We start from the raw sequence: 25,283 nt of genomic DNA, 5'->3' as shown, positions 1-25,283 counted from the left end.
TCCACCGGGAGCTTCGTCAATTTGCTGAATCAACTCCTCAACTTGACTGTGGCGACTTTCACGACCCATACGACTCCGAAGACTGTGTTGACTTGCTGCCTCGTCTTCTTCGGCCTGAGAGATGAGCAAAGCGTATTTCTCGTCGAGAGTTTTTTTTTCGAGTGCTGCCTTTGTTGCTAGCGCTTTTTCTTAGCAAACACGCTCCTGCTCCTGTTGCTCAAGAATCAGTTTCTCCTGAGCTCTTTTCTCTTCCTCGAGGCGCATTAGTTGTAGTTGCACCCTGGATGATCGTAACATACTACTGGTTCGTCCAGAAATCGAGTCGCCACTGATGCATTGGAGTTTTTACATTTGTCACAAATTTCCTGAGGCCTCTCAGCGTTGGCTTTCGCCGCTGCTCGCGTCGTGAGAACCATTGCAGATCCGTCCTCCAAACGACCTTGGCCACTATATTATAATTGACTAACAACACGGTCTCCTCGAGTTGAAATCTTTTGGGGATGTTGGCGCGGCACCGGACGTATAAAAAAGGTCCAAAGTTCCGATTTCCTGAAGATTTATTGGCAAGTGCTTAAAAGCTTAAACTTTCTAAAACTACACCCAGGTTTTTTTTTACACGGTTGGATTTCATTAATTTCTCGGTTAACCTGAACTTTCAACCTGAACCTTCTTTGATTTTTTGTGAATTTTTTCGTGGGGTTAACTCATTGGTTCATTGACGCTGAAGGTCTTAAACGACCAAAACCAAACCGTGTAAAAAAAAACCTGGGTGTACTTCAATCTATAACAGTTCATATTTCGTCTTACTTAAATTAAGTAAATTAAGTAAGGTGGGTGTACCAATTGTTGCCATACATAAGAACAACAGTTTTTTTTTAAATGAGTAAAAGTCATGCTGGTCGACTTCATATATCAAGCGAAAGGTTTTACTTCCTGCTCCTTGGAACAGCTGTGAAAACCACAATAAAATTTGTTATAATCCTCAAAATTGATTAATCCATAATAGGAACGCATGCACCAGTTGTGGCACTATTCTTAATTTTGGTTCTTTATTTGGCAAATCCCATTGTTTTCTTATGGGATTGGCCAAATAGAGACCACTAGTGCGACAACTGGTGCAAAGGACGTCAAAAATTAAGCAAAATCAATTTTTGCAATTATCCTTTGCTTGTTTTGTCGGAGATCAAAGGTGATACGTAATATCATATGAACATGCTTTATCGATCGTTCTTCTTTTTCTTTCTCCCTCCTATCTTCTTTTCACTTTCTCCTTCATTCTTCTGTTTTGTTTCTGCCTTCTTCCATCTTCCTTTCCTTTTTCCACCTTTCATCTTCTTTCTTCTATTATTCGTTTTTTCCTCTTCCTTCTGAATTCAAGAAGATTCAGAGCTTAGAAGTAAGACATTCTCCAATAGTTGAGTATCTTTTGTGGTCACGTCAGGCTAGAGAAAGGATTAGGAAAGGGTTAGAGGAAAGAGGTTTGAGAATTCTACGACTTTCCATAGGTGTTGGAAGTTTCTAATTTTTTAGTACGGAACTTCAACGAGCACTTTAACGTTTGGTGGCACATAAAAATAGCTTGAAAGGACAAAAATAGAGATACAAAGAAGTGATAAACTTAATCTGGGATTGAACCCACGATCTTATACTCATTGTGTAGAAGAGGTAGCCACAAGACCGTCAAGCCCGTTGGATGATTTGGAGAACTTGTACATCGTCAAAAACAATTTTATTAACATAAAACAACAAGCTTCCATGAAACTAAATTTTAAGACAGACATCATCAAAAATCAGAATGTTCTCAAATTTTCTATAATCAACAACATCAGAGTTAGACACATCACATTTCTATATTTATACTTCGGCCTTTTCTACTACACCCCATAGTCTAGTTAATTGCGATTCACTTGTTTCATTATAGCGGATCCATTTAGCTGCAACCTAGGCTACCTCTATATAATGTCTTTCACACCTGATTATACATTTTGTATGCTTTTTTTTCGCTTCGGCCAAATTAACAAATTACATTGAGGATTAATCTTGAAGGCAATTTTATACCTCAGTACTCCACCCAGCATCAAAGTTGTAGTCGTCTTAATTGAATATTTTTAATTTTTATTTTCAAAAAACGTCGAAGTTCAATGTGAAACTTTGTCATTCACTTTTGAACTTTGGTTGATGATTTTATTAATTGAAATTTATAATGATTTCAAACATGGATAAGTTTATTCAAGTAAATTACCTGTGGGAGTGGAGTACCCTTCATTTTTATTACACTGACTCCACAATCATGGGTCTAGCACTAATATGAGTCATTTTCATTTGACCTACATGTAAAATGGAGTGACCAACTATTGTTACAAAGTGACCCATATAAATATGCATGTGGGGTCAGTGTACCTGCAATTAGTACACGACCTGTATAATATAAATATAATGTAAATGTCTTCGAACGCAGCCGAACAATAGTGCAGGAGTAAATAGTGATGCGTACTGTTGAGCGGAAGCCTTGAAAATAAAGCGATGATAGCTTCCGGACATACGGGAAAACGAAATTTAATTGTTTACATTAAGTAAGCCATCTTGTTTTGAGCAAAACAAATTCGATTTAAAGCTGCTGTTTTTGATCGTGTTCTAATGTTCACCGCTAGACATTCTACTTTGAGAAAACGCGTGTACAATTACGTATACTACATTAAGATGATACAAGGATATACCGGTTAAAGTTTCGAGATTTTTTTTACGTGCAAACATAAGCAGCGCCAGCTGTTGGCGAACATCACGAACGCGAGATGAGTCTGACTACAGATGGCGTCACTGGCGCAGATGAAGGAGATTAGTGAGGTGAGATATAAATCCTGTTTGGAGCTTATCACAATATTTTCTTTAGTTTAGAACGGATAAATCTGTTCAACAATTGGAGACCGTTATAAGAAAAATGAAAAAAAAACGGAATCATTTAATCCTACTTAAGATCATAATGATGACAAGTTGTTTCGACTTGGAAAGTTCATCGTAACTTAAAACACACTCATTCACTCGTATTTGAAGTTTAACATCCGCCTCTTCCCTGTCAGTCTAAAGTTAAAAAAAACTAAAGCGGAAAAAAATGAACTAATTAAAATTAGCACAACCGTTGTCTTTTGTGATCCGATTCCCCTTCCTGTAATGTGTGTTAATCCTAGCTAGGAGCCACATAAATGAGTATTCTCTTTATTCCAGTTCGACAGTGTGGTCACGGGAAAAAATTCGATATATTTTTTTTGGATTCTAGCGAGTCGCATTACCATTTTTTGCGAGTTCATCACTTGCAGGCAATTCCAACCTTTCCTAGCTATCAGCTCTGTTCTATTTGTTTCTCTATTGGATCACCATTTTCCATTTACCTACCAAGTTGACTAGTACACGTAGTTGCTTTGCGGAAAAATGGCCCTAGCCGGCAGGTGGTCCGGATCCTGCTGGTTGCGATAGCGACGGGTCAGGAATACGGCAATGATCTAGGGTTCGGATTGTTTTAAGGGCATTTTGGATGAAATGAAAAAAATAGACATGTTATTGTTAGGAACTAATTGAAGAACGATGCCTTAAATTAACAACCATGCGGAAAACAGTACGATCAATAGGAGCAGGGACGCCTAGAAAACGTGACACAGTTGGAAAAAGGTGGCGACATCTCTGTGTGAGATTCACTATGAAGGGTGCATTGGCCTAATGATACGTCAGGCATGAAAACGTTTAGCATACGAGTTAGTTGTTTTTTTTTTAGTTTTTATCATATGTCAGGAAAGATGAAGCTGTCTGAATTTCCTTTACATTCAAAATAAATCTCATCAAAAACTCATGAGACATTGGTTTAAATTCATTCAAACTAGCTGGAAATGTCAGAAATCGGTTGCAAAATCCAGAATGTGGATGAAAAATAGATCTGTGCAACACTGCTGTTCGCTAGCTACTTCTAAACCACTTGGCCAATTCCAACCTAATTGTGAACACACATTCTCTATCCTCAGGGGAAGTTAAACGAAGCGGGTGGGAGGGCCATTTATAAAGGAGGAGGGGTTGTGGGAGGAGCTTAGAAAACAAACAATTCTGTGTAACTTTCAACTCCCAGGATCGATTTTAACCCAATTTTGTACTCATATTCACTCTGAGGAGAAGAATTATAGACAAATTGTAATTTAAATCTGATTGATGTACGGTACGAAAAAAGTTCTGAATTACATTATTTATTTATTTATTCAGACTAAGGCCGAAGTGGCCTGTGCGGTATGTAAGAGTCTTCTCCATTCGGCTCGGTCCATGGCAACACGTCGCCAGCCACGCAGTCTACGGAGGGTCCGCAAGTCATCATCCACCTGATCGATCCACCTTGCCCGCTGCGCACCTCGCCTTCTTGTGCCCGTCGGATCGTTGTCGAGAACCATTTTCACCGGGTTATTGTCCGACATTCTGGCTACGTGCCCGGCCCACCGCAGTCGTCCGATTTTCGCGGTGTGAACGATGGATGGTTCTCCCAACAGCTGATGCAACTCGTGGTTCATTCGCCTCCTCCATGTACCGTCCGCCATCTGCACCCCACCATAGATGGTACGCAGAACTTTCCTTTCGAAAACTCCGAGTGCGCGTTGGTCCTCCACGAGCATCGTCCAGGTCTCGTGTCCATAGAGGACTACCGGTCTAATGAGCGTTTTGTAGATGGTCAGTTTGGTACGGCGGCGAACTCTATTCGATCGAAGCGTCTTGCGGAGTCCAAAGTATGCACGATTTCCAGCCACTATACGCCTCCGAATTTCTCTGCTGGTATCATTTTCGGCAGTCACCAGTGAGCCCAAGTACACAAATTCTTCTACCACCTCGATTTCATCACCACCGATGCCAACTCGCGGTGGGTGGCTCACATTGTCTTCTCTTGAACCTCTTCCTATCATGTACTTCGTCTTCGACGTGTTGATGACTAGTCCGATCCGCTTGGCTTCCCTCTTCAGTCTGATGTAGACTTCCTCCATCTTCTCAAAGTTACGTGCCATAATATCTATGTCGTCGGCGAAGCCAAATAGCTGGACGGACTTATTGAAAATTGTGCCACTCGTGTTAATCCCTGCTCTTCGTATTACCCCTTCCAAAGCGATGTTGAATAGCAGACACGAAAGACCATCACCTTGCCGTAACCCTCTGCGGGTTTCGAAGGGACTCGAGAATGCCCTGAAACTCGAACTACGCACATCACCCGATCCATCGTCGCTTTGATCAACCGTGTCAGTTTATCCGGAAATCCGTTTTCGTGCATTAGCTGCCATAGCTGGTCCCGATCGATTGTATCATATGCGGCTTTGAAGTCGATGAATAGATGATGTGTGGGCACGTTGTATTCGCGGCACTTCTGCAGTACTTGGCGAATGGCGAACACCTGGTCCGTGGTGGAGCGTTCGCCCATAAAACCCGCCTGGTACTGCCCCACGAACTCCCTTGCAATTGGTGCTAGTCGACGGCATAAAATTTGGGAGAGTACCTTGTAGGCGGCGTTCAGCAATGTGATTGCGCGGTAGTTGCTACAATCCAGCTTATCGCCCTTTTTGTAGATGGGACACACGACACCTTCCATCCACTCCTGCGGCAAAACTTCCTCCTCCCAAATCTTGGTAATGACCCAGTGAAGCGCTCTAGCCAGTGCCTCACCACCGTGTTTAAATAGCTCTCCTGGTAGTTGGTCAACCCCAGGGGCTTTGTTGTTCTTCAGCCGGCCAATCTCCTCCTGGATTTCCTGGAGATCCGGGGCCGGTAGAATTATGTCCTGCGCGCGTTCCCCTAGGTCCATCACCATACCGCCATCTTCGTCTGCCACATCGCCATTCAGGTGCTCTTCGTAGTGCTGCTGCCACCTTTGGATCACCTCACGCTCGTTCGTAAGAAGGTTCCCGTTTATGTCCTTGCACATATCAGGCTGTGGCACGTGGCCCTTACGTGAACGGTTCAACTTCTCATAGAACTTTCGTGTGTTATTAGTGCGGTACAGTTGCTCCGTCTCTTCACGGTCTCGATCTTCCTACTGACGCTTTTTCCTCCGGAAAATCGAGTTTTGTCTGTTCCGCGCCTGTTTATATCGTGCCTCATTCGCCCTCGTGCGGTGTTGCAGCAATCTCGCCCATACTACATTCTTCTCTTCTACTAACTGCTCACATTCGCCGTCATACCAGTCGTTTCTCTGATCCGGGGGCACCGTGCCAAGTGCAGCGGTTGCGGTGCTACCAATGGCGGATCGAATATCTCTCCAGCCATCTTCTGAATTACATATCTGGAAGCTTATCTCAATTTTTTGAATATTTTCCAAAAATGTATCTATCATACAGTTTGGAACTTTTTCCGTATCATACATCAATCAGATTTTAATTACATTTTCTCTAGAATTTATTATAAGCATTTTGAAATGAACTCCCTTTGCTGTGCTGTAGGATCTGTCAAAGTTAACACCGTCGTGTGTCTTCTTCTTATTTTTACTTGGATTCGTCTATACTGTTTGGGAGAAGTAGTTGTTGACTGTTAACTTGAGCTTGATCTTGATGGACTGCCCGTAGTTGCTACTCCTTTATGACCTGATCAGCTGTTCTGCACAGAGAACCAACAGATGTTTGCTTGGGACTAGCATACATCTTCAATGTACAAGTACTGGTGATCTCATTTGTAAGGTCATACTGGCGCCTGCCACGTCAGAATGCAAGTCAATGTAGGGAAGGGGGAGGAAGTGTTGATACAATCACTCGCCCACTGCAACCCGAATATACCTCTGCACTTGCCACGAGTTCATGCGGAATTTGTTGGAATTTTTGGGTTAGGTTCGAGAGGCAGAGGTTCGTCTTGGTTAACGAGCTGCCAATGTGACAGATAGGAGAAAGCAACTGATAGAATTTCTTATTGGATGTAGGAAACGAGCTTTTTCGTTCATTTCCAATTCTAGCAGCTACTACTAGAATAGTCAAGTTGAGTATAGCATTGAAATGGAAACGGTATGGAAGTCCATTTCCAGTTCTAGCGATTGCTAGAACATGAGAAACATTGAGAAAGATACAAAGTAGAAGAATGGGACGGACCTGGGATAGAACCCATGACCTCCGTAGGCAGAAGACAGAGGCAGTAGCCATATGACTACCAAGCCCGTCAGGGAGAAGTAGTTGTTGACTGCTAGTTATGAAAAAGTCTCCCATTTATTTCGCTTTCTACCTCTGATTTATCCAATTTATCTTCTCTACTAAACCAATCGGCGTGAAATTTTATATACAGGGTTTTTTCGAGCCGTGAAAGGTTCTTAAGATGCTTTAAGAGCCAATGCCCATGTAGCGTTTTTTCAAGCTGCGTGCGCGCCGCGTCCACGCAAGGTACCCAGCATCAAATGTAGTCGTGCACGCGTTTGATTCTGGGTACCTTGCCTAAACGCGGCGTGTACGCAACGTAAAAAACCGCTACGTGGACATTGGCCTTAAGACCCCTCTCCCCTCTGGAAGGGGGAGCTCCCATAGAGTATAGTGGGGCAAGAGTGCGCGTGGGGTAAGAGTACGTTTTCGATTTTTTGAAGTAATAAAGCAAGATAAACTAGCAGCACTACATCAGTTTGACAAGTATTCTGGCCAACTATTATCATGTGTAATTGTAAACGATTTGAATAAACAACAAGGGAGATATGGAGTTAGATAACTTTTTGGTCATTTTGCTAAAAATAATTTGATTTCCGCAAATAGTATTTCATTACCATATATACGTTCAATCAGGTGAACATTATACCATTTAAATAACCTATTGTATAGAGTACTTTATGGTACAGAACACCAATCTGATTGGTTTTCCAAGAAGTCAAAACCATTACTTGAATAATTTTTGGGACTGTGGGGTAAAAGTACGCAGGAACCGGTGGGGCAAGAGTACGCATATGAATCTTCAAGTTATGATGTCAAACCCGAATCTCCGGCAGAAATAAGACTTCTTCCAAAGCGTAAAGATCCACAACTAAGAAAAAAGGGACAGAATTCGAAATTATCTCAAGTTTTTAGGATAAGTTGAAGTAATTCGGTGTTAGAAAGGACTTAGCGAGCACTGAAGCGAAATAATGAAATTGTATTAGGACTTGTTGTACACCTAAACATAGTACGAAAACACAATTTCATCTGAATGATAATTCCATTTAATCAAAAGAAACATTCATAAATTACGCAACGTTTAGCTGGGAGGGGTTGCGAGATGTGTGACGATCCATATAATTTTTAGAGGATTCATACAAATAGTGTAAGATAGGGGGGGAGGGGTGATGAAATTTTACGTTACGTGATTGGTGGACTTTCTTTAAGGAAAATGCCTTTGTATACGCCACGCGAAACCTGATATATTTTTTTCCTCTGTAGTTTTTTGTATATATAAAAAACAATGGTTTTTCGTATGAAAGTGCACATTTTTAGGACCCCCTCCCCCTTTAAGAGTTACGTAATCTTTAAACATTCCGTAATATATGCTCTCTGAACATCAATTAAATGTTATTAACTCTTATTTGTGTTAATATATACTTAAAGCACATGATTGGATAAATGCGCACTTTTACCCCACCGGTGGGGTAAGAGTGCGGTTTTCACTTGTCTTGCAATAAGGGTTCTACTCAAACGAATCTCAATAATTTCAATATTTTTTCCACTGGGTAACATAAAGGAAGAGTACATGAATCATCGACACTGATTTGATATGCAGAAGCTTGCTTCATAAGGGCCACATGATCGATTGAAAATTAAGTGCGTACTCTTGCCCCACTCTACTCTACAAATGAAACACAAATTTCCTCATAATTCGAGAACCAATCAAGCAAATGGAACCAAATGTGGCATATGGAGGTTTTTAATGACAAGACATGTGTCTTTAATGGTTTGATACTCCTCCTCGCTCTAAAAAAGCGGGGAGGGGCTTCCATACAAATACACTGAATTATTGTTTTACACGATTGATGCGTGTGTGCAAAAAGAAATTCATGTCTTTTTGAGAAACCGTGTGAAGAAAAAATCGTATTTTTAGAGAAATCTTGTGAAAAAAATTGCCGTGTAAAAATAGAATGCATATTTTTGCACAGGGTCTTCTGTCAATTCTTCTTCTTCTTTTTCATTGGCAATATATCTTCCACTGGGACATTGCCGCCTCGCAGCTTAGTGCTCATTAAGCACCTCCACAGTTATTAACTGCGAGGTTTCTAAGCCATTTTACCATTTCTGCATTCGTATATTATGAGGATAACACGATGATACTTTTATTCCCAGGAAAGTCGAGACAATTTTCAATCCGAAAATTGTCTAGACCGGCACCGGGAATCGGAACCAGCCATCCTCAGCATGGTCTTGTTTTGTAGCCGCGCATCTTATCGCACGGCTAAGGAGGGCCCACCTTCTGCCAATTATGATGCGATGCCACATATGATCTGCGGACTGTTTTTAATATGATACATGCTCTTTGTGGATAGAATAGAATGTGTTTACAACAGATGTTATTAGATCCTAGTTAGGAGAAATCCCTGAAGTAAGGCCTTAGGGTCTACACGCCTAACCAAAGATCATTCGGACCGTTTTTAATATGGTATATGCCCTTTGTGGATTATAGAATAGAATGTGTTCTCAACAGATGTTCTTAGTGATCAATATGAATGTGCCACAAAAGGCATGTTCCACATTAGAAACTGATCGATAGATCTCTAATTACGCATGTAGACCTTAAGGCCTGACTTCAAGGAATTATTTGATAACCATACTTATATTTTTTTTTCTTCTTCATTGGCATTACATCCACAACTGGAACATTGCCGCCTGGCAGCTTAGTGTTCCACAGTTATGAACTCGCAGTTCGGTTTCTAAGCCAAGTTACCGTTTCTGCATTCGTATATTATGAGGCTAACACGATGATACTTTATGCCCAGGGAGGTCAACGCAATTTCCAAACCGCAAATTGCCTAGATCGGCACCGGGAATCAAACCCAGCCACCCTCAGTATGGTCTTGATCTGTAGCCGCGCATCTTAAGGCACAATTAAGAAGGGCCCCATACTTATATGTCTTAAACGCATTCTGTTCTATGTACCACAAAAGGCATGTACTTGAAACTGGTCAATAGATTTCTGGTAACCCAAGTAGACCTTAGGGCTGACTTCAGGGAATCCTCGGATAACCATACCCATGTGCTATTAACGCAATTTATTCTATTTACCACAAAGGGCATGCTCCGCATTTAAAATTGGTCAATACATATATCTCTGATTAAGGGTGTATACCTTAAGGCCTGGCTTCATAGAATTCTTAGATGACCATACCCACATGTCATGATCACACGCTATTCTGTGTACGACAAAGGACATGTTCCATATTTGAAACGGGTCAATAGATCTCTGAATACGTGTGCAGACTTCAAGGCCTGACTTCAGAGAATTCTTGGATGACCATACCCACATGTCATGAACGCATTTTATTCTGTGTGCCACACAGGGCATGCTGCATATTTAAAACTGATCAATATACATTTTTGTACTCGTGTAGACCTTAAGGCCTGACTTCAGGGATTTCTTGGATGACCATGAACATATGCCATGAACGTATGCTGTACTTTGTACCTTCCTTTTTTTACAATTTGGTAATGCACAAAAAAATTATAGTATACTTTTTGAACATCGCGTAACTTTGTGAAAATCGTGCAACTTCGAGAAAATCGTGTAAAATAAAATTGTGTTACTATATAATAAAAATGGAATGGTCTGTGTTCGTATCCGCATAACACGAAAACGGCTGGACAGATTTTCTTCATTCCTTCAACAGTTAAGTTCGTTATAGTTTCCGACGGGTTGATATGATATTTTCCAATGTGAAAATCACGAGTAAAGTTAAGAAAATCGTGAGAAACTAAAATAAAGATTTGTATGGACATTTCACATGGTCAGTTCACAACCTGCATTTTCGCCTACTATGCAGGAAAACGTCTGCAGGGTCAACTAGTTGTGTTATAAAAATCGTGTAAAAACAGTGTATAACAATAATGTCTGCACAACTCGAGAACTAATTAAGCAAATGGCATCTAATTTGGCATGTGGAAAACCAGAATTTTTTACGTTATGCGATTACATTTTCCTTTTTTGAATACTTCCTCGTGTCAATTCATTTTGGGCGAGATGAAGTTCGACGAGTCAGCTACTCGAGTAGCACACTTGTTATATACCAGTCACAGTCACCTAACCCAACCCGAGTAGACAAAAATAGCTCAACAATATCAAATGTTGATAAGATAGCAAAATGAGATATGGACATGATTGATATAAGAGATAACATTGATTTTGATTATTTGTTTTATTGTTAAATTAAATTAAATTTTTATTATTAAATTAAGTTATGCTATTATTTGTAAGAAGTTATCAATATAATGTGCCATTAGTTTGTTCTTATCCATAACATATCTTGATTTTTAAATAATATTTCGGTGCAAATTTTTGATATTGTTGCCTGTTGTTTTCTTTCTTATATCAATGAAGTCCATATCATGTTTTGTTATTCTGTTCATGACTTCTGCCCGGGAAAAATTATCCGCACAGTTTTTGTCACAATAACAAATATTTGTTAAGACTTGTCGATAGGGATCGTACACTAATTACGTAAGCACTTATGCCCCCAAAAGTCTGCCATTTTCTTACGCTCCTTATAAATAAAAAATAATTTGTATAGGAAAAATCTTACATGGGGGAGGGGAGGTTGAAAAACCTCGAAAAAATGCTTACGTAATTAGTGTACGGCCCCATATCTAAACAGTTTGATACATGTCTGAAGGAACTTGAGAATATTTGTCATTGTGACAAATAGTGGGCTATACGGGCTTATTAACATTAGAAAGCCTTAATTCCTAATGCATCTCCCTGTTTGAAAACCAATTTTCGAAAATGAAAAAAATAAAGCAGGCAAACCAATTGACCTTTCCCGTCGATTTTTTTGTTGGCATGTAAAAAATGGGACGTTTAAGTTTATGATATGTATTAGTATGGAAATCCAATTCACTTTCTGAAAAACGCCACAAATTACAAACAAAAATTCTTTTTTGAGATCTTAGGTAGCGACATGCTTTATTTGAGTGCATTACTAAACTGCCTGTTCACGGCATTGCGGCGCCAGGATTTTCCTGTGTTTCTGTTATTCGGCCATTTCACTCAATGTTACAAAACATCTTAGCAGTTTTTCGGGATTTCTATAACAAACTTTCTGATTTCATTAAGAGCCAGTTCGCGAGAAGCGCGACCCCCTCTTGTATCGATATTCTCCGATTTGGATGAAATTTTCAGGGTTTGTTCATATATGGAAGAGTAGACATTTTGCAAATTTTTAGATTTTTTCATTGAGGGGAAGTGGGGTAAAACGACCCTTCAAAAATTATTGTTCAAAAATCGCCAAAACCAAAAAAATGTAATAACTTTGGCAATGACTGACCGATTTTGTTTAAATTTTGCACGCTTTTTCTACTCAAGTAGTACTTTATACCAAGTGGTTAATATGCTTATAAAGTTGTTTACTTTAGGAGAAAATGCCGTTTTTCCACAGGGAATATTTTTCACCAACAGATCTAGGATAAAAAACTAAACCCGCAAGGCAATTAAGGAACTAAAGAGCTTTCATCTCATATATAATTCAGAAGCGCCAACTTAAGAATTTCTAAGAAAATCGCAATTTTCTGCAACACTGTTTATTCAAAAGAAAGTTCGCACAAATTTCGACCCTACTTATGTTGATGTTTTCCGATCTGGTGAAAACTGTCCAAACTTTTTTGTCTAAGTAGAAATTAAAAATCAGGATTTTCCATTAGGGGAGTGTAGGGTAAAATAGTCCTTTAAAAATAAATGTCAAAAAATACGTCAGTATTTTTATGTGAGTTCTAGCAGAAAGTACTTAATTTCTTCTTCCTTTCAATTCATCTATATTTTTCGTCTCAATAGATACGTATATCCTTCGCTGATCTATATCAGATAGCAAATTATTTGTAGAACAATTTTCAACAGGACCAAAATAAGTGCCTTAAACATTAGCACGTCTTTCGCAAACTGAAACAAAAATGAACAGATTTTGCGAAAGTGCTTGTTGATATTTTTTTTGAATCAGCTACAATTACTGTGGGTACCGGTACTGATGTTGCTTTTACAGATATGCCGAAAAAAAAAACAATTATTCTTAACGGCAAATGAGCAATTTCGTAGCGTTTAAGCATAGCTTGTTGGTGGAGCTGCTTCTCAGATTTTTTTTTGTACTTGCACCAGGTTACCATAGGCTTGTTTTTGTAGCTTGTAACGATTATGCGGTATTCATAACTCTCTTTCATCCTCCACATTATCAATTTAAACCAAATTCTGCAAACCATCAGTTTATTGTGCAAAAACGTCAAACCGTGTACCATTCATACATTTCGAATTACTAACCTTCAAACTGCTAGCTAATATTACAGAGATACAATCTAAACAAAATGTTTGACTGAATGGACTATACCAGTTCTAATCGGGTGTATATATTTTCAAGGGTTGGCCAATTTTATCTCATAGGTAATAGAATACCCTCGATTCTATGTTTACACAACTTTTTTTTGACGTAGGACTTACGTCTTTCTTTACTATACTGGGTGTCATTAAGATTTTTGGAAATCGAGAGCGTTACGCTGAAAGGGAAGATTTCGAACGTTACTAGCGCATTTATCTTTCGATGGATTTTGAAGATTTATATATCAATCGACTCGGACACTCTCCAGCAATTTGCCTATTTCAATGAAACTTAAGAATATTGACGATAAGCTATTGAAAATTTCAATTTTAGCGAAACCGGTAAAAATTTCATATGTAACCAATCCCGTGCATTTCTACCACGGACATCAAAATGCGGTATGTCACGGGCCTTCGGGTCTAGCGGTAGATTTTCTTTGTGTATAAAAGAAGCGGTGCCTGCCGTGTGCGAGTCATTCCAATTTGTGACAGCAGCGCGTACTGACGTGCTTTTTGCTCGCGCATTTTTAGTTTCGTTTGTTAGTTCGCTGTTTACCTACACAGCGACAGCATGCAGTCACCAGCGGTAGAACTGCCGGTGGGTCTGCGAATATGCATGAGAGAAGTGGGCGCACTTTTTGTCATTCTGTGATTGACGATGGTCGAAAGCAGTGGTGTCGGTTGCTATGGATGCAATCGCCCATCGCATCGAAGAAGAATAAAATTAGAGAGATTTGGTCTGCTCATCCACGAAAAGTGATTGGTTTCATAATCCACATGATCCCGGGATGGGTACAAGTCATGGCATATGGCTGACCATATGTTAAGTTTTTCTTGGTACTAAACGACACGTACATGAAAACATGGTTATACTGTAACATTTCTGAATTATTAAAATTTGAATTTCTGAATTTCTGAAAAATTAAAATTTGATTGAAACAATTACTTTTATTTATTCGCAGAAGGCATTAGCAATTAAAAATGCACAATCACCAATAGTGTTAATATCAATTTTAGATTAGAGAATTTCGCTGTATTACATGTAAATGTTTTCAAAAAGTCCGTAAAAAATAATTTCCAGAAGAATACTTAAATAAACAATATCTTATTCTTTGTATTTCATTTTCTGACTTGACGTAGACTCGTAGTTTGGATTCATAACATTAAATAATTTTTCGTTGACGTACTAGCAGTACCTCCTCTATTTTAGTAGGGTTACTGCTCCTGGACTTGTGTCTTATTAATGTGATTTTTTCAGCAGAAAGCACGCATGTTAGCAAAAAGAAGCAAAGAAATTGGTGCTGTATTTTTTTGTTTGGAAAACGGGACAGTTCCCCTAAAATAGCACATTTTGCCCAAGTCTGAAAATTTATAAATAGAAATTTTCAACTTCAAATACTATCATCAATAAGAAATCTATAAATGGCCTACATTTGCTTGAGTAAATAAGGGCTAAATAGTTAGAAACAAAGCCATCCTAATTATGTACTTAATTATTAATTTTATTTCCAGAAGTTTTGAGTAAACAAATTTCTAATAATTCTACATAGCATGGAAGTTGTCGTTTCCAATATCAATACCTACGATCAAACTCCAAAAGTTAGAAATTAAATGTAAATGCGTTACGTTTATACAAGTCCTACGTATACGGTATACTCGCGGTTATGTAAAAAACATTACCCATTGCTCGTTTTTTTTTCTTGATTGACTGCTCGTAGTTGCTACTCCATTATCCTCGATTCTATGTTTACACAACTGTGTGAAAAACTCTCCAAAGTTTCACAAAGATGCATTCATTTTGCACGATACGGGAAAAAACTTTTTTTTTTCTACAACGAGCTGTTTTTTTTACACGAAGAGCGTAACAATGTAATGTGTATACTATAGGATAGAGAATACTATTGTCTGACGATTTTAAAGCACACCCCTCATGAAAATACTTCAAATTTAAGGATACACGTTTCAACACTCATAGATAAAGTATAAAAATTGTAGATCGCTTAATCAATTAATCAAAAGATTACCAAGCAAGACTGTTTTATTCTCGGCTTAATTTACACCACCTGAAAGTGCTTGAGTACCTTAACAAGACTGTGTAGTTGATGTGTAAAAAGGATGCTTTGAATACCAGCCTTCTTCTCTTAAAATTACCTTACCTTACCTAAAATTACCTAACCTTACCTAAAATGACCTAACCTTATATATGAACATATTTCCAGCCAACCATCCAAGGTGTGGTTTGCTAAGAAGTAGTACTTGGGTAGTAACAGCTTGCAATACTTTTTGAGAAATCTATCTATTGCTTTTTTCACCGAGGAATAGACTACCGTGTTGAAGTACCAAAACAAATGTTCACACTTCCGAATGGATGAAAACTAGCTAAAGCATTGGATTGTGCTTTACGTCGTTCTTGAACCATCGTTCTTGCAGTCACCCATATATGGAGGATCTGGTGGGAATATATTTTGGTGGGACAATATTTTTGAACGGGAGTTTAAGACGGCGCTAAGTTTACAATACCTCCGCCGGAATATTATATAAATGACATGACTAGATGATCAGTTCACGTTATTTTTTGAGATTGAGAGATTGTGAAGTTTTTAATTGTTGACAGATAAAAAACCATAAAAATACTACGCTTGGAAGAATTTCGAAGCAAACTAGTGAAATTGCTAGATCAGTTGCCAGTTGGGTCGGAATAATCAAATCTAAGAAGTGTGGTTACGATCATCTGGTTTCGTAAGATTATTTATATTTGGAGATCTATTTTACCCCTCTCTCCCCATTTTAATATTTTGCCAAATAGTTTCTTCTACATATAGAAATAATCCTTGGAAGTTTAAGCCAGAGTCTATTATATAGAGTTACGCAAAGAGGATCTTCTTACACTTATTCTGAATGATGCTCTTGTTGTTATGTTGCCAACTTTCACTTTTGTTCAACCTTTCAAGTGACTTCACGGGAGCGTTCACTTCTAAAGTTTTTTAATTCGATAACCTAGTCACCCACAGAGTGCAAACACGTGAGTTTCTTGTTGCTACTTTATTGGGGAATGTATTGATGTTTTTTGAAGCTGTTTCTAGATCAAATCTAATACATTTTAATTCATGCGTTTTAATTCGCCATAATAATCATTAGGCGATAACAATACTTCCGCCTCACCAACAAGCATTTGTTTACATTGCTCGATAGGTAGACGGATTGACAGTTCAATAGGTAGATTTGGCTTCACTCTTTGCGCAACTATATATAAAATAGACTCTGGTTTCAGCCAAAAATCCTGATTTTTTATTTCTACTTAGACAAAAAAGTTTGGACAGTTTTCACCGATTGTATGACATTTGCCAGAAAATCATTTGCCAGAATCAATTTGCCAGAATGGTTTTTGCCAGAAACCCATTTACCAGAATGGACCATATGCCAGAAAGCCATTCCCCAGAATAGACCATTTGCCAGAATGTACCATTCCCCAGAAATAGTAAAACTGGAAATTCCAATAATTATTGATGGCTAAAGAATAGAAAAAAATAATTAATTTTCATAAAAGGGATTATTCAACATATTAGACAATTTTCAGAAAGATAGATCCTATATATAAAAAAAATCATATTTGTCTAATACAAACAAACTGTTTACGAATGGATATCATATTTCTTCATCTCATTCCAGACGCAGACTTTATTTAAAAAATTAAATCATATCTACAATTGGATAATATCATTTTAAGTCATACTAGACGCCATTTGCTTTCATTGAAGAAGTTATATCTACAAGTCTAGCCAAAATGTCTATTTCTAAAGAAGGAATCATATGCACAATTGACATATTCAAACACGGACATGGGCAACCACCTACGTTTAAAGAAGGGAAAACATCTTCTTCTTCATTGGCATTACATCCCACTGGGACATAGCCGCCTCGCAGCTTAGTGTTCATTCAGTACTTCCACACAGTGTTGTCCTACACTCAGGGCAAAAAAATCTGCTCTTTGATTTTACTCCATCTAAACGATTTTATAGTCTCAACAAAGTAAGTTCAGCTAATACAAGGATATTTTAATTTTCTAAATGTCATGGCCAACTGTCAAAAAATGCACTCCAGAGCCACAGGAGCGCGCGCACTGAAAATACACTGGAGTGTTTTCACTGGAGTGTATTTTCAGCGCGCGTGCTCCTGTGGCTCTGGAGTGCATTTTTTTGACAGTATGCCATGACATTTAGAAAATTCAAATATCCTTCTATTAGTTGAACTTAATTAGTTGAGACTATAAAATCCTTTAGATGGTGTAAAATTAAAGAGCAGAATTTTTTGCCTTGAGTGTAGGACAACACTGCTTCCACAGTTATTAACCGTGAGGTTTCTAAGTCAAGTTACCATTTTTGCATTCGTATATCATGAGGCTGACACGATGATACTTTCATACCCAGGGAAGTCGAGACAATTTCCAAACCGAAAATTGCCTAGACCGGCACCGGGAATCGAACTCAGTCACCCTCAGCTTGCTTTATAGCCGCGCATCTTACCGCTAGGCTAAGGAGGACACCCGGATAACATCTATCCTTGCCTTAATCGGAGCAAGCACCTTTTTTAAGAAATGGATCATATCCACCATTGCTTCATTTCTGACAAACGCCTATTTTCAAAGAAGGGATCACATCCACCTTTGCTTTAATTCGGACAAGCGCCTACTTTTAAAGAAGGAATCACATCCACCATTGCTTCATTTGTGGCAAACGCCTACTTTTAAAGAAGGGACCACATCCACCATTGCCTTAATCCGAGTAAGCGCCTTCTTTTAAAGAATGAATTACATGCACAATTACCCTTATCCGGAAAAGCGCCTTTTTTGAAGAAGGGATCATATCGACCATTGCCTTAATCCTGGCAAACACCTATTTCTGAAGAAGGGTTCACATCCACCATTGTTTTAATCCTGACAAGCGTTTAATTTCAAAGAAGGTATCATATTCACCATTGCCTTTATTCGGACAAGCACCTTCTTTTGAAGAAGTTATCATATCCACCATTGTTTTAATCCTGACAATCGCCTATTTTTAAAGAAGGGTTCACATCCACCGTTGCCTTAATCCCGGCAAGCGATTGCTTTTAAAGAAGGGATCACATCCACCATTGCCTCAATCCGGGCAAGCGCCTACTTTAAAAGAATGAATTACATCAACCATTGCGCCTAATTTTAAAGAAGGAGTCACATCCACCATTACCTTAATCCGGGTAAGCACTTATTTTGAAAGAAGGGATCGCACCCACCATTGCCTTAATCCGGGCAAACACCTATTTGAAAGAAATGATCACGTCCGCCATTTTTGGCTCAATCTAGGCAAGCTGCTATACTCGGCTTATGTATGCATACGTTTTATGTACAGATTAGGTATTTTCAATTCTATTATCGACAACAACAAAGCAAAATTATAAAAAAATGTCCCTTATGCCAAATGACCCTCTCTTTTAACGCTGTTCATAGTGATGCCAAAAGTTCATGGCGTTAAGAATTATTGCGCATACTGGGCAATCGCGTGCATGGCAATAGGTGATGACCAATTCTGGGGAATGGTCCATTCTGGAGAATGGTACATTCTGGCGAATGGCTTTCTGGGGAATGGTGCATTCTGGCAAACGACTTTCTGGGGAATGGTCCATTCTGGCAAAAGGCCTTCTGGCAAATGACTTTCTGGCGAATGTCATACAACCGTTTTCACCAGATCGGAAAACATCAACATAAGTAGGGTCGAAATTTGTGCGAACTTTCTTTTGAACAAACAGTGTTGCAGAAAATTACGATTTTCTTAGAAATTCTTGAGTTGGCGCTTCTGAATTATTAATGAGATGAAAACTCTTTAGTTCTTTAATTGCCTTGCGGGTTTAGTTTTTTTATCCTAGATCTGTTGGTGAAAAATATTCCCTTTGAAAAAACGACAATTTTTTTAATTTTTTCCATTTTTATAAGCATATTAACCACTTGGTATAAAGTACTAATTGAGTAGAAAAAGCGTGCCAAATTTAAACAAAATCGGTCAGTCATTGCCAAAGTTATTGCATTTTTTTGGTTTTGGCGATTTTTGAACAATAATCTTTGAAGGGCCATTTTACCCCACTTCCCCTCAATGAAAAAATCTGAAAATTTGCCAAATATCTTGTCTTACATATATAAATAAACCCTGAAAATGTCATCCAAATCGGAGAACATCGTTGCAACCTCCTTTGGAAAGGGGGTCGCGCTTCTCGCGAACTGGCTCTTAAGGAGTTTAGGAATTAGTGAGCATATGAACTTAGGAATTTATTGATTTAGGAGCATTGCAATTTAGGAAAAGTGGAATTTAGGAATTAAGAAACATATTTGGGAACATTAGTAACTTGCGAACTTTTGAATTTGGAATTTTTAAATTTAGGAATTTAGGGATTCAGGAATTTACAAATTAAGGAATTTGGGAACTTGGGAATTTCAGAATTAAGGAACTTACGATTTCCGGAATTTAAGGATTTTGGAATTTAGATATTTAGAAATTTGAGAATTTTAGGCATCTAGGAATTTGGTAATTTTGATGTTTAAGATCTTAGGAATTTAGGAACTCGATAGTTTTGGAGTTTGAGGAATTAAATAGTTTCGGACATTAAAAATTTGAGAATTTTTAAATTTAAGAGCTTTGGAATTTATGAATTTAGTATCTTTGGTATTTGAAGAATTTAAGAATGTAGGAACATATTTAGGGGTTTTGGAATTTAGCAATTTTAGAGCATAAGAGCTAAAGAAATCGAAAATTTAGAAACTTTACAATTTAAGAATTTAGGATGTTAGGAATTAAGGATCTAGAGAATTTCGGAATTTCAAGGATTTAGGAGTATGGAAATTTATAAATTTAGGCATTTGGGAACATATTTAGAAGGAACTTGAGAATTTAAGAACTTAGGAATTTAGAAACTTAGGAATTTACGAATCAAGGAATTTAGGAATTTAGAAATTTAGTAAAATCCCTAAGACTTTAAAAGTTTAGGAATTCAATTAATTTAGTAATTTAGGAACATAGATACCGTTCTTACTCAAATCTTGAACATGAATCATACTTTGAACACTGACGTTTTATCGCTCTAAAACTAAAATTTTCATTGATTTTTCGCACAGAGGGACAAGATTACAAACAGATCCAAGCTCATGTATAGAAAATTACACGAGTAAAGTCGAAATGGCTGTTTAAAACCGAGTGTTCGAAATATGAGTCATGTTCGAAGTCTGAGTCAAACCGGTAGTTTGAAACATAGGAATTTGAAAACTTAGGAACTTACGAATTTAGGAGCATAGAAAGTTAGAAACATAGGAATTTGATAATTTGATAATTCAGAGATTAAATAGGAATTTAGAATGAAATTAGGAAATTATTAATTTAGGAGCATATGAACCTAGGAATTTAGAAATTTGGGGACCTTTGAATTTATGAATTTAGGAATTTGAGATTTTAGGATTCTAGGAATTTTGAAATCTAGGAATTTAGGGTTTTGGGAATTAACGAATTATGGAGCTTAGGAATTTATGAATTTAGAAATCAGGAATTGATGAATTCGGCACCAACATTTCAAAAGGGCATTCCTTAGCCGTGCGGTAAGAAGCGCAAGACCATGCAGAAGGTGACTGTGGTCGATTTCCGGCCCGGTCTAAGAAATTTTCGGATTGGAAATTCTCTCGCCTTCCCGGGACATAAAGGTATCATCGTGTTAGCCTCATGATATACAAATGCAAAAATGGTAACATAGTTTAGAAACCTCGCAGTTAATAACTGTGAAAGTGCTTAGAGAACACTAAGCTGCAAGGCGGCAATGTGCCAGTGGGGGATGTAATGCCAATAAGAAGAAGAAGATTTTAAAAGAGTGTAGCTGCTTTTGTCAACAAAAGCTTCTCCCCTCGCTGGTGGGCTAATTTGAGCCCACCCAAGTTATCCAACCCCACTGAAGTAAGCAGCGAATTCTTGCGTTGCTGGGCAAAAATTAACCCACTAGCGATGGAAAAATCTATTGTTTAGAAAAGCAGTAATGATTGTTCCGAATTTAGAAATTAAGGAATTTAAGGATTTGGGAATTTTGTAAATAAATAATTTAGGAACATATTTAGGTTTTTTGGAGTTGATTTAGGAATTCAGGAGATGAGAAATTTAAAATTTTAGGATTTAGTGAATTTAGAACTTGAGAATTTGTGGATTCAGGAACATATGAATTCCTCCAGGAAATCCTTCTGTTGTTGCTCCAGCAAATCCTCCTAAAGTTCATCTAGAAATTCCATTTCGAAATCTCCTGGAGTTTCTCTGGCATATCGTCTTGAGTTCCTCCAGAAATTCCTATCCAGTTTTCCGCGAGCGGTAATGGTCGCCAGCTTGCCTGCGGGCTAGCCTCTGATTTGACGTTTGTGGAGGTTATATGGCACATAATGGTCAGAAAAAAGTGAGTTCAAGCCTTCTTATGAACCACATTGAATAAAATGCTTAGAACGATGGGTGTAGCCGACCTCCACAAACGTCAAATCAGAGACTAACTCGCAGGCAAGCTGGCGGCCATTACCCCTCGCGAAGAACTGGATAGGATTTTCTTCAGGAATATCTTCTAGGGCTCCTTCAGGTATTGTGCCAGGAATTTCTTCTGGAGTTAATTAAGAAATTCTCCCTGAACCTCCTACAGCTCCCACTCCCACTTCCAATTACATCGTGAAGTTTTTTCCAGAAACGTCTCATGAAATTCCTCTAAGAATCCCTCCAGGAGTAGTTCCTTTAGGAATCTTCAGTGATTCGGCAACTCGTGAACCAGTTAATAAATGTACAGATATGAATAATCCTTAGAAGCTTCTAGCAAAACAAAACCTTTCGATTGTCATTTTTACAAAAAATAGTTACATCCTGTATGCTAAACGTCTTCATGCTTAAACTGTTAGTTATCATCACAATGATTCTTGTAAAGGAAATAAAAATAACAGTGCTTCAAATAGTCAGCGTAGGACAATAAAGTTGGCTCAAGAGACAGTGAACTAAAATTTTGAAAGCATAAAACAATAGAGTTCATAGTAAAGCCATCGAAATAGAACAACATCACACCACACAGCACGTAGAATAGAAGCAACGGGGGACAAGTAGAGATTGAGGCATGATAGACAAACTACCATTTTTCGAATCAAAATTACCAGCAAAAGAGCCGTTGTTGTCGTGGTCGCCATTCGAAGAAGAATCGAAAACAATCGATCTAGCGGTGCGCTTTCCCCTCCCCTTCTCTCAAGCAATACAAAACTCAAAAAAAAGTCAAACTAAATGAACCAAAACAGACAAATTCCTTAGAGCTCCGTCACAGGATCGTCCCAATCTTATAGGAAAGCACTCGGGTTACCCCGGGGATCTTTCTGGTTGCGGTAGCGCACGGTCAGCCAGACACCGATAAACTATTTCATGGGAAAGTATGATAAGAGAAGACGCACCCAGCAATACAAAATAAAACGAAACGAAAATGTTTTGCCGTATCGTATTAGTAAACAATCCATGCCAGCATGAAACGAGATGATGGTAGAAATTGAAGGAGAAAATCATAAACCAGAATAACGCAAAAAAACGCAAATGAATGCAATCCTAACGGTTAAAGAACGGAGAAAACTTTCGGAACAGTTTTCAAGACCACTTCCAAATTTTTAAAGACGTGGCCGAAATCAAACCGAAACGGAACGGTAAGGGAACAATGAAAGGCAAAACGGAACCATTTCACACGTACCTCTGTGAAGCTGAAGAACAGTCCGATTCCACCCGACAAACGGAATGCGTAGTCGATGGTGCTCTCTAGCTTGGGCATACACGGCGGGCAGGAGCAACCACTCAGACCTCCCGGGCAGCATATGGCCTAAAAGGTGAGATGTTTCAATAATCAGAAAAGTTGATTGCAAAAGTTGGACAAGCTTCTTCCAGAATCTGAGAAACGCTGAAGTTGAATAATCTTCGAATAGAAACTGAAAGAGTTCCTATTAGAAGTTTTGATAACTTTTGCCAGAAGCAGAAAGAGTCATACATAAGCTTGGAAAGATTCCCGCAGAAGCTGGTTTGGAAGAGCACTTACTTCAACCGCCGTACAGGAGAGATGGTCGTCGGTCACGGTTGAGTTGAATCCACAGCACAGGAACTCCTCCTGCACCTGCTGCTTGATTTCGATCGGCGCCAGGGACCAGCCCTGCTCGGCGAACTGACGCTGCTGGCTCTGGTTGACCGCCAAACAGGAGCAGGCAATCGAGAACTGAATCAGGAACAGCATGAACAGAATGATCATGTACTGAAATGGAAACAAGACAGAGTTGAAGGTCAAATGGTTATCTCATAATCCTTTCGCAAACAATCAATGATGCGTAGAAACAGATAAGCTACTTACAAAGAACAGCATCACCTGGTGATGCTTGACAGCTCCGACGAGGCCGAGAATCGAGATCAGGATCAGAATAACTCCGCAGGCTAGGATACCGCCGATAATGGGCAGATTGGTCACGATGGACGAAGCCCGGCCATAGACTCCGACGCCGATGAGCAGGAAGCCAACCATCTATTGGGTAACAACATTTCAGGAGATAAGAATCGATTTAATACGGAAGTTTAAAACAAAGTATGCTCGTCGAGGGATAAAAATAGTTTTTGCGTTTCGTTTATTACGACAATCGATTTTTTTTTCTCTACTTCGTACGCCAATCATAATCGGTTAGTATGACATTCAACGTCGATAATCAACTAAATTCTTTGACGAATTGCAAATCAAAGCCTTGAAATTGGCATTAAAGGTCAATATCTGAATAAATGAAACTTTTACTTACGACATAAAGGATGTTCAATGCAATTAATGCATTTTTGGAGCAATGAAAGCCTCCACACATGATGGGGAATTTTTTTTTGATGACTCTCAAATGAAATCACTAGCTTTGACGATTGCACAAATTAAACACTTCGTCACGGTTATTCTTTGAGTTGTTTTTTCTTAAACAGCAGCTGATTTCCAAATCCCTTCTGATTTCCAACGCTGGAGAAAATTCGATTTTCGTTCGAGAAAACTTCCTTCTTCAGTTTCCTGTGGATGCTTTTGCTTTACTTGCAGTCAGGCTCAACACTGCGTGACTGTGTGGCTGTGTGAGTGCCTGTTTTGAGAAAGCAAAAACAACTGTCAGAGGGGTAGGACAGTTCTGTCATTTGATGCGGGAAATCACTGTTAGATGACTTTACCCATTAATGGGTACTGTGTTATTGTTGATATTATTCCCACCGTGAAAAATTCACCCATTTTCTTGAAAAAGTGCCACTACCCATTTTAATGAGTAGTGGCGCTTTTTGAAGAAAATGGATGAATTTTTCACGGTGGGAATAATATCAACAATAACACAGTACCCATTAATGGGTAAAGTCATCTAACCGTGTAGGGATGCTCAAACATCAATCTGGAAAAATTCTCGATAGACAAAACCATCCGTTACTGCGGTTGTTAGAGCATCATTATCGGTCGCGAACATTTTAATCACCCGCGCAGCGCTTTCATTTTAGTTTCGTCACTCGTTTCCGTATCGGTCACTATTTTCGGCTCTCAATTTGGTTGCTGTATTCCGTACCGGTGGCGTTTGACAGTTGACAGTTCATCAAATAGCAGCGCTCTTATCGCGCTACCAAATTTGGTCACCTGTCAGTCGCGCTACTGTTATAGCAGCGCGTTTAGTAGCGACCGGTAAAGTGTCAAGTAATGATACTGCGCTGCCAAACGGCTCAAACTCACCACCGGTA

At 38.7% G+C, this 25,283-nt stretch overlaps 1 protein-coding gene across 2 annotated transcripts; it reads right to left on the bottom strand.

Annotated features, from left to right (window-relative positions):
• Nucleotides 1-1,831: 1,831 nt before the first annotated feature.
• LOC134207758 (tetraspanin-13-like) lies at nt 1,832-24,628 on the bottom strand. Of its 2 annotated transcripts, XR_009978419.1 has the most exons (6): nt 24,332-24,628; nt 23,899-24,066; nt 23,593-23,802; nt 23,254-23,379; nt 22,679-22,930; nt 1,832-3,497 (listed from the first exon to the last, which is right to left on the bottom strand). XR_009978419.1 is itself a non-coding variant. In XM_062683628.1 (5 exons), exons 1-5 carry the CDS (start codon nt 24,389-24,391, stop codon nt 3,399-3,401), a joined length of 663 nt encoding a protein of 220 aa, XP_062539612.1. In that variant the 5' UTR covers nt 24,392-24,626; the 3' UTR covers nt 1,832-3,398. The 2 variants fall into 2 exon arrangements, 1 of the variants encoding a protein (XP_062539612.1); XM_062683628.1 differs by lacking the exon at nt 22,679-22,930 and having other exon boundaries at nt 24,332-24,626.
• Between the last annotated feature and the right edge of the window lie 655 nt (nt 24,629-25,283).

Source organism: Armigeres subalbatus, chromosome 1, assembly GCF_024139115.2.
Source record: "Armigeres subalbatus isolate Guangzhou_Male chromosome 1, GZ_Asu_2, whole genome shotgun sequence".
Classification (NCBI taxonomy): domain Eukaryota; kingdom Metazoa; phylum Arthropoda; class Insecta; order Diptera; family Culicidae; genus Armigeres; species Armigeres subalbatus.
Note: the sequence above shows the minus strand (reverse complement) of the source record. Positions and strands in the feature narration are given on the sequence as shown.